Here is a 10911-nt window from a genome sequence, read left to right on the forward strand (position 1 = left end):
ACAGTGTGCAAGATAAATTTCTGATTAAAATAAAATAAAATAAGCATGGAAGATTTTTTGAAAATGACGAAAACACCCTCAAGGGACAGAAGGCCGTCCACCGAGCCAACATGTGCTTTCCTTCTGCCGTAACATCTGATTCTGAGAAATCCAAAACTATTTTTATATTTTATATGTGTGTTCATATATATACACATATACAGATGCTGTATATAAAAGAAGAAACCAGCTAAATCTCCAATCTATTCTTCCTCTTCGATCCCCTTCCCCTCTATTCTTCTTGGCGTCAGAAGACGGAAAGAGAAACCCAACACTCAATAAATTTCTCTCTCTATCTCTTACATAAACCACAGGAACAAAGAGAACACAGAAAACAAAGCAGTTCCGTCGAAGCATCAATGCCTGCACAGAAGCGTTCATCCTCAGAGAATCTTCACGATGAAGAGTCTTTGCAACAGCACTTCCGTCGCAAGCAATCGCGACGTGAACGAGAAGATGAAGATGAAGAAGAAGAAGAGCAAGACGATGAGGAAGGCGAAGAGGGTTACGTATATTGTTTTAGCTCGTTAATTTACTCTTATCGTTATGTGGGTAAGTGTTTTTGGGTCTTCCTTGATGATCGATTGTTTGTGTTTGATATTTCTCAGATTCCGATGGAAGCCGTTCGTGCGACGACCCTGAAAAAACACCTGAGTATACTCTCTTCCTCTCCTATATACTGATTTGTTCTTGGTTTAAATGGCTCTGCTTTGATTTCCCTCTGTCCCTTTTTTTTAATTCTACTTTAGTAGAAAGTCTTTGCTTTTGTTACTTGTTACGTTAAATTAAGTTTTATACTATCATTTTGAGAAGTTGGAGTAGCCCCAGTTGTTTGGGTTGGTTATTGATGGTTTCTCTTGGTAAATGTGTTTTGATAATCATTGCTACTAAATTGGTTTAGTTATGTAGTTTGATTTTTGGGCTTTGTTCATCTTTTCATTTTGCCTGATTTAATAGGTAATTGTTGCATGTCGCGATCCAGTGTTTAGCGTGTAAACACGTAACTAATTATACAATTTTCATAACTTAATTAGAATTTGTTTGAGTGATTCTTTATTTTTATACAGATTTGTATCTTATTTATTTGAAGTGAGACAGAATAATCTACTATTTTGTGTGCGGATTTGATTCTTTACCCAAAATTGATTCGAATAAGTGTACGTTGATTTTCACTTCATCTCGGGATAACATGTTCGTATTCCCTCGTTTCTCACCAACGCATGCAAATTAAATTAAATTAAATTAAATTAAATTAAGAGCAGTTAGACTTGTTCTCACCAATTTACACAAGCAATTTAGAGCTGGGCAGTTTGTGGAAGCAAATGATAGTCCTCTTTATATAAAATTTTCATTTCTTAACGAAAAATTCTGGAATATCATACAGCTCCATAATAGTCTAGAGCATTCTACAGCTATACACTTAAACTACAAAAAATATACTCTATTCTAAACATTCCATATTATCCTAATTATTAGAAGTCCTAGAAACTGTATATTCAAGCATGTCATGCAGATGCCATATTCTTGTGTTTGAACCTTACAACCATCTTTATTATTGATACACGCAATGGTCCACTTGTAATGAAGAGATTGGCCTCATATGAGAAACATGCTAGATTAGATGATATAAATACTTAATTATGCCATATTTTTTTGGTTTTAACCTCACAACCATCTTTATAATTATAATTGATGCACGTGATGGTCCACTTATAATGAAGAGTTTGGTGCTTGTGAGAAACATGTTAGATTGGATGATATAAATTCTTAATTACTCTCTTTTGAAGAATTTAATCTTATAGAGTATGTGGACAAGCACATGCCAAAGCTCATGTATGTGTATGCATATTTGTGTCATCCTTTCTTTTGATATTGTGCTTATGTTTGAAGTCTATGCATTATTGTTCCTTAACCTCCTTGCTTCGGGTGAATTTTCTTTGCTTTGTGAATGTCCTCTCAGATCTTGTTGCGTTTGGCTATGTAATGTTTTTTATTGATTATCCAGTGTTGGAATCAGAGCCTTGTTGATTCATACAGCATAACTATTTATCTTCACAGTGAAATTGGATTCATGTAGCCAATTTTGTATAGTTGGGACAAGTCTTTGTGGAATTGGTCTATGTTGAGTCTAGCATTGTTAAGTTAAGCTTAGCATTGTGCCTGTTAGCTTCTCAATAATGCCAAATTTATTTATTTATTTCTTGTTTTTCTGAATATGTTGATTATGCTCGTTCTCTCCATATATCTTGGTTGGCCTACTGTGAAAGTTTGTGGTTGAACAATTATGTACATGCTTATTTGCCTGTTACTTTCTTGTCTAAAATGCTGCCCTGTATTGTATTGGGCATCTGGAATAATTCAATGGGGCTATGGGTTATGTGAACATTTATATTATCAAGGCATTTTTCCTAAAAGTTTTTATATATCATTTGTCATCACATTTCTTAATGACCTGAAAATTCATTTTAATTTTGTGAAGGGGAAATGCATAAGTAGTTTATTCTTTTTTTGGCTTTGCAAGTCCAAACATGTTTTGGTGCGGTGTCGTTACAATGAATTTGGTACTTCTCCAGCTAGTTCTGGTTTCTGGTCAATCAAATGAAATCTAGCTTAGATATTTATCTTTCTCATTGTTGCCGTAATCTGAAATAAAATTGAATATATGGAGTGTAACTTTAGTAAATCTAGAAAGGCAAGAGGTACAAAAAGGTGAACATTTTCTTTATTTAGGCTCAATTATTCATAATGGGGGACTAATTAGAGATGATGTCAACCATAGAATCAAGGTAGAAAGATTAAATGGAGGAGTGCATCTAGTATATTGTATGATAGGCGGATCCCCTTAAGGTTGTTTACTGGCTGCCAACATTCAATACCATAAAGAATGGTTGGTCTAATAGTTGTACGATAGAACTTGCCTTTGTGTAAAGTGAGTGTGGCTTAAAATGAGAGAAAATCGGTTAAGATAGTTTGGACACGTGCAAACAAGACCTTAGTGTGCTGGTTATGAAAAGTGACATAGTCCACATTGAGGGTAATACTAGGGGAAGAGGAAGACCAAAATTGACGTGGGTAGAGTTAGTAAAGAAAGATATGACAGCAAATGGATTGACTGAGAGTGTGGCCTTAAATAGTGCATAATGGAAATATGGGATTCATGTAGCCGACCCCAAGTGATTGGGATAAGGCTTGGTGGTGATGGTTGTATTGTTGGCGTAATCTTTTACCACTTCTCTTGTTGTTGGGTTATAGTTTTGACTTAAGTTGCATAGACACATTCACGGGTCACAAACATGATACGATATGGATATGCTGACACGTCTAGTCCTAGGTAGATGATATATAAATATAAAAGTTTACTTTTATACTCAGTAGCAAGACAATTACAGAACTTAATTATTTTTTAATTTTTATACTAAGAGTTATATAATGTGGAAGATTAAAGTATGCGTATATCATAGATTATTATATACTACTCTAGTTTGCCATTGCAATTATATATTTGTCCTCAGTGAAAAAATGTCATTGCATGGTTGCCTTGTGATGGCATGTCTATAAATAGCGTCTTTCATAAAGAATAGAAATTGGACACTTCGAGGTGTGTTAACATTGTTTCAAGATTATTGGACTTGGTTACTGGTAGACGTGTTTATCTTATATATATATATTTTTGATAAGTGACGCATTTATCTTATATAATACTTAAGTTGGGGAGTGTCTGGGACATCTTTGCCAAGTGTTCAAGATAATATCAGCTATGTGTCTTAAACGTGAAATTTACCTCTAAATTATGGGCATGTTCATGGAGTGACGTGTCAAGAGTATCCTTGAAGTGTCGATGCCTGACATGTGTCCAACACAGGCATGGCATGTTCATAAAGGTGTTCACACCTCTTACGTTTTTAGGTTTTGACCATATAATATATGTATCACTTTTAAAAAACAAATGTTCAGCCTTGCTATCCATCTGTGTTTGTGTAAATTAGTCTTTATTGTAATGGTATCTACATTTACTGCATATATAATCATCCCATGAAGCAGGGTGCATTGAAACAATAATTTATTTTCTTCCATATTTAGTGATTACGACAGATGAATGAATTTTTTTCTTTTACCAAGAGTTTTTGTTTGCTTCTCTCAATTGATCAAAGTGAATTATGTTGATGATTGAGTCTGACATATTAACATTGCCCTCTATATCTTATGCAGAATCATCTCTGTGGTGCTGCCAGATGTTCGTAGAGATGTACAATGTCCAATATGTCTAGGTGAATCTTTTTCTTTTTACTTCTTTGAACCTTTTGTTTCATATGATAAATGAACTTTTCTGCATTCTAGCATAGAGGTTGGTGTATTTTGTATGGTAATAACGATCTGTAAAATTAGAAACCACCGAAATTTGGGAAGAAAAACCTATAACTTAGTGACATGTATATAATAACTTACCAAATGGCAAAGATCACGATAGCAAAAGCTTGCTATCAAGTGATACTGGAGTAGAATTGTGCTCTTTTTTATTTTTATTTTTTTAAACAGGTTCTCTCTCTCTCTCTCTCGCTCTTTCCCCCCTTAAGGTAGATTTTACAACCTTATTATATGTGGTAGTTCATATAGTCATTCAACATCAGAACATTAGATTATACAACCTTTTTATGTCTTTGTAGTCCTCAAGGTCATAAGTTGTAATGGCAATGTGTTGCACCTGTATATTTGTTAGCAATGTGAGAAATGCGATATGTTTCTTTTGAGGCAGAAAATTCCATGGAAGAATGCGTGCGTATCCTTGGGGAATCTATAAAGTAGACAATAGAATTCACATATGAAGTCAAATTGCCTTACCATATGGCCGTGGGCGGTAGGCACAAATTCTGGCACATCTGCAATTCTGCAAATGCCATATATAATTAAAAATAGGATGCATACAAGTTGAAATAAACTGAACACGCACATAGACAGCTATACCGACTCATCTTGTCCTCCCCACCCGTCCCCTATTATTGTTGAGTTGCAGTCACCAGAATGTAAAATAAATTTATTTTTTCTTCTTTATAATGGGAAGTTCATTTGCACTTATCTAAGTTTTTACAATTGGCGTTGCAATAGCCTTCAAGATAAGACCCTGCATTTGAATAAGATGATAACTCCCTGTTTGCAATGAATTCTTCTACGGTTTTATGCAGCTGGAATTGTTTATAAACTTATATAGAAGGCCAACTCATATGTCATAACCAGGGACTCTGTTTAAGCTCCGGGCTATTTATGGTTTTTACATCTCCTGCAACTTTGTGGGTTGTATTTTTTTTTTTTTCCATTCGTTTTGTGGGCAGCTAGTAACCAATCCCAACCAAAAAAAAAAGAAAAAAAAAGGCAGAATAAATTGGAAGAAATTATCTTTGATTATGGGTTCTTATGTCATGTTCTAAGGAACTTTAGAGTTAATTTAGTTGAAAATTCTTTCTGGACCACCGACCACAAGTGCTGCAACATAAATCTAAGATTGTAATTACCAAAAGTAATGAATGAAATTTGTACGAAAAATTCTTTTTACCTTACCAAAATTACTTGGTTGGTCATTCTCATTGCTTTTGCTTGCTGCATATAAAAGAACAGAAAAAAGGATCAGAAAATTATTTTACCTTTTTGCAGCCCTTGCCTGTAGTGGTGTTATACCCTGGTGATGGGGTGCAGCTTAAAAACCAGGTGTAGGGCCAGCTGCTGAGGGAACTGATTGAGTCCAAAAGTCAACCACTGTTCTTTGATTCAGTTACCTCATTAGACTTTCAGGTTCAATGCTATTTTTGAGAAATTTGGAATTTAAAAGGCCTTGAGTAGTGCACATTATACATGTAAAGACACAGGTAGGCTGGAGGGAACTTGTTAAACTAAAAGAGATGTTTTTACAAAGCCTGAATTTTGTAACAAAAAGAATAGAAAAAAAGAAGAAGAAAAGAAGTAAGAGATACCATTAGCGATATTTTTATAGATTCTGCTACCTAATAGAATAAATTGCTGAAGGTGTTAAAAAATAAAAATTCTTTTTTGTACAGAAGTATGGAAATAATGCCTTGAAGATCAAGTCCCACGATAGCAAAACTCCTAGGTCAGTGACAACTCCTAGAGCTTGAGACTGGATCAAATATCAGAAACCCATGTTTTCGACGAGAGAAAGAATCACAGTAGAAATATAGCATGTTTCTTGCAATATGGGTGATGGATACTGTTTGGACAATCTGATTACCATTGCCCTTTGACTGAAGTGATTTTCGTCAGTTTAGATGGTTTCTTATGTTTTTTGTAGTGATTTCTTGTCTTGCTAGTACTGGCTGATTTTTACCAGTTGTTTGGAACTTGTGTCATTATGTTACTGAATTTTGCAATGGAACTGTTTGTAACATGAACAAATTATATCATGAGTCCTATGTTTGAGTCAGCTTGCCAAGGATTCAACATGTTCAATTGAAGATTAGAAAATGAAGTTGGATTGAATTGAAGATTAGCATGGCTTCTTGATCAAAAGGGAAAGGTAAAGAGGATTTGTGAACTTCGGGTTTAGGTTGGATAAACAAATAGATTATTGGACTATCCTGAACCTAGCCGAGCATGGGCACTTAATATGACTTAAGTTGATGTTAGACAAATTTGGAGATCAAATATGTATTAAGGAATGTAAATATTGGAATGTAAATGTTCCGCGACCTGTGTACACACACGGTTTCTTATACCCGATATATAGCAACTCCATTGAATTTTTACCTATATATGGCATGTATGTGTGTACATACAACCAACATACAAGCCTCTCTATTAGAGAGGCATTCCTATCATATACAGAAAATTAATATAGAATCTGAACCTTAATTTGATCCATCATATGATAAGGTCACATGGCCGTTTATGTATTAAAAACTGACTCGAATTGGTTGCAAAAGCATGTGGTGAATGACAAAAACTGGTGTAAGATCAAGAGTTGCATGTTTGATGCAAAGATATGTGAGAGTCTAGCAGGCAAAGGCCGACTTGGTGCGACCGCGGCCTATTTCTATAAGGCTCAACTGTCTTTGCAGATTAGAAAATTGTATATACAGATGTGCAATTGCCGAGTTTATGGAAAAACACAGATTGTCAAATTTAAATTAAAGTTGCTCAAATCGTCCAAACTCTTCTAAAAACTACATATACAGATTCTAGTTTTATAATTATCTTCGATAACCCCTTCTCTTTCTCCCTATCTCTCTACAGTATTTATCCATAGTATATGTATATTTTTTGCTAAGTAATGGATGACATAGAAAGCATTCAAATGGGAACGCAGCCCAAGAATCCTCTACAATATGTATACATATGTATTCATGCGTGTGTATATGTAAAATATGAAAGAAAAAAAAAAACGTTCTAAGTCATGCATTAACTTTTGTGGAGAGCCTTGGGAGGTTGGGACTTAAACAGAACTTTTCCTGATATGGATGGTTCGACTTTATGTGGATACTTGTATTGGCTCCTTTTATGGTAATCTCTGCCTCTTCGAACTTTTGTTTTGGCGATTTTGATGAACTTGTGATGATGATGTTGGGTTTAGATTGTTTCTGTTACAGGGGCCTCCTATCTAGTGTACTTTTTTACATTTAATAGAAACATGCAATTGTAATTTGAGTACATATATAATGAACAACGCTCCCCTGTTTTTGTGACATTATGAAAATATATTTGCTGAAGTTGTAAAGAGTATAAGAAAGCAGCAACACCAGTATTCGAGCGTTTGTCTGGTTTACAGGCTACAAGGTGATTCAGTAGTTGGTAATTTGGTGTAGAGTTCAGTTTAAGATATTGGAGCTCGTACCTAATTTCTTTTTGAATTGTATGACTACTTATTTCTGGCTCAATGATAATATCAATCCTCTCTTCAAAATGGACAGGCATTATTAAGAAAACTCGAACGGTTATGGAATGCATGCACCGCTTCTGCAGGGAATGCATTGACAAATCAATGAGACTTGGGTATGTAATTCTTGCATTATTTGATTCAGCAGAAAGTTGAATGATGAATAATTTATTGTAGATTGTATGACAACTAGATTTAATTGCTTAGATTGAAATTGAATTTTTACTGTAGGAACAATGAGTGTCCTGCCTGCCGAACACATTGTGCCAGTCGACGATCTTTGAGAGATGATCCAAGATATGATACCATAATTGAGTCTATATATCCTGATATTGATAAGTATGAGGAAGAGGTACAATTATATGCATGATTGACGCGACTGCTTTCTTATTTGAATGTAATCCTGTGTGTTTCTGACTGCAAACAATCACTGTTGTGCTAAATATCTGGTTGCAGGAACTGGCTTTTCATGATGAGGAGAGAGCTCGTAATAAGCAGGTCAGTTGAAAGGAGCATAAATTCTTTCATGCTTTTAGATGCGTGTCCATTTATTTTGTATTGAGTCCATTTTAGAGTATAGTTTGGGTTTTGGCATTTAAATGGGTTGAACACACACACCATGTATATATTTCTTCTTGTTCGTTTTACATCACACTTTTTGGACAGATTCAAGCATCAATTGCTCAAATATTTCAACGACAATCAGAAGCACTGGTTAAGAGGCGAACAACTGGTAAAGATACAGCTGCTGCATCTACGGCAAGATTACGGCGCAATTATCGGAATGCTTATACAAGAAGAAGAAGGAACAGCCGGGTCACCGAACTACTGGGATCTGATGACAATGAGGAGGAAAATGATCATGATGGGAACAAAGATTCATCTTCAACTGAAGAACATGGAATAGAAACAAAGCAGAGGAGGGGCAGGAGACGCACAGGAGCTCGTCTGTCCCAGCCTTCTCCATCAGTGGCCAATTCTGATGGTAAATGCATTGAAAATGATTTAGAAACAGGCAGAGAAAGTACGGGTATTTCTCCTGGGATTATTTGGAACCCGGAAATGCTTGCTTGGGGCAGAGGTGGCACTCGGAGTCATGCTCGACATGGCAGTGCCAACAGTAGCAAGTGTGTTCGCAGTACCCGCTTGTCCAAGCTAGTTGAGTATCTCCGAAGCTTAGAGGAAAATGACAATGAGGTAAAAAAGAGATAATGCTGGATCATTTGATGAATCATGATTAGGTCATCACAGGTGAACAATGTATCACCCAGAAATTTTTCTTGAAAACCTGATTTCAGTAGGTGATGTCATAATATTTTTATTTAGTTCTTGTGTCACATCTCTGTGGTTTAAGCCTTTTCTTGTTTGCAGTTAGATGTCCAACTCATGCTTATTTCTTTGGACAAACAAAGAACACCAAGTTTGCAGCAGCCCTACCTATGCTGCCGGCCGAGTTTGTCAATTAAACACCTTTGTGAAGTGAGAATACTCTCCCACCATCTTTCTCCATGATTGTAGTTTGAGGAAGCTCTTGTACAACTAGGAGAATGCAAATAATTAAAGTACAGTCGCTTCTTTTATTTTGTTAAGAAGTTTTTCCAAAGTTGGTAGAAATGCCACATTTAATTCATGCTATGCTTTACTGCAATGGTTAGGGCGTGTCATCATGAGCGAAATAATGATCACATAGTGCTGGCCTTAACAAACTCACACAAAAACTTTATCTGTGATTGTCTAATTGTTTCTAAAAGTATTTCTAAACTTGTAGTATTATTAACGTGCACTTTTATATTGTTTTTTAAAGGGTTGAATCTACCTAATTATTAGACGTATTATATCTTAAAAATCATATGCTGATATTGCCAGCTTTAGATAACTGCCCTCTGTAGTGTTACTCTATTTTCTGTCAGAACAAACAGCATTTTTCACTGTACCATCATCTTTATTTTTCTATTTTCCCCATTTTTGGAGTGCTTGTCTTAAGATTGCACATGTAATATCTTCACTTTGTGCAGTACATTGCTCATGAGACACCATTGCAAGCCGATGATGTTGAATTGCTAGTTGTGAAGGAGACTCCAAAATCTAATGTTGAGCAGTCCACTCTCAGCCCTCCAACCTTAACTGATAATATGAATTCCTTCTCCCAAATGAATGATCCATGCAAAGTTGGGCTACAAATTTTGGAAGAACCAGAAACTCTAGCAGCAGTTAGAGCCAATTCCAGTTCGAGTCAGGGCCATTTGGTATGTACTCTTTTATATTGATGGGTGTGTGCTGCGTATATCGTTTTTATTAATCGGACGTCCGTATGCCCCCAGACCTTGCTCAGATAATGAGAAGGGTGGGGTGATGTTGGGTTGGACTCATTGGAGTAGGTCTATCTCAGATAAAGGATATTTTTGCTCTTTATTGTGTTCAAATGCTGTTGCCAAAAAAAAAAAAAAAAAAAACATTTATTAAGTTTGGACAACTCTCATTTGACTGTTTCAAATGGTACAATAATAATCTCTCTCTTTTCCTGTGCCTTTTCAGATTCTAGCATATCGGCAGAAGGAGACTAACTAGCAAATTTTTCAATGAGCCTACCGTGTGCTTTTCAGTTGTTATTAAATGCCAGCCCCTCTGTTTGTAAAGGAAGGTGCATCAGTGTATCAAACAAGATGCGGAAGGCAAGATCTAAGGCTGCTTCAGCCCCAGGTGAAGAATAGTGCTCCTGTATTTAGATCATGCCCATTAAGAATATAAATTGCTGGGGGTATTTACTCCGACCAGCAATATACTTAGCTGCATATGTGTATTCTCTACAGTTAATAGTTTGGGTCCTTTTACTTTGGAAGAGCCGCTAGTACTTGATGTCAACAGTCAACAATTATATTATGATGAATCAAATTGTATGACAGGTATTGCATTAAATTATGCTTGGCTTGATATACACAATTTCTTTCTAACAGCTTGTGAATCTGAAAAATCATGAAGTATTAGTTTTGTCA

General features: G+C 35.6%; 1 protein-coding gene across 3 annotated transcripts; it reads left to right on the forward strand.

Moving 5' to 3' along the window:
- Positions 1–137: 137 nt before the first annotated feature.
- On the forward strand, positions 138–10911 carry LOC132308910 (putative E3 ubiquitin-protein ligase RING1a). Of its 3 annotated transcripts, XM_059807202.1 has the most exons (11): positions 139–543; positions 648–693; positions 4249–4307; positions 7753–7818; positions 7953–8034; positions 8150–8270; positions 8375–8416; positions 8585–9115; positions 9290–9397; positions 9934–10164; positions 10454–10911. In XM_059807202.1, the coding sequence occupies exons 1-11, from the start codon at positions 399–401 to the stop codon at positions 10484–10486; spliced, it is 1464 nt and encodes a 487-aa protein (XP_059663185.1). In that variant the 5' UTR covers positions 139–398; the 3' UTR covers positions 10487–10911. The 3 variants fall into 3 exon arrangements, with proteins under 3 accessions (XP_059663187.1, XP_059663185.1, XP_059663186.1); XM_059807204.1 differs by lacking the exon at positions 9290–9397 and having other exon boundaries at positions 138–543; XM_059807203.1 differs by lacking the exon at positions 7753–7818 and having other exon boundaries at positions 141–543.

The sequence above is a fragment of the Cornus florida genome, unplaced genomic scaffold, assembly GCF_030987335.1.
Source record: "Cornus florida cultivar Cherokee Brave unplaced genomic scaffold, ASM3098733v1 CherokeeBrave_3.0.0_Hap2_Chr05, whole genome shotgun sequence".
NCBI lineage: Eukaryota > Viridiplantae > Streptophyta > Magnoliopsida > Cornales > Cornaceae > Cornus > Cornus florida.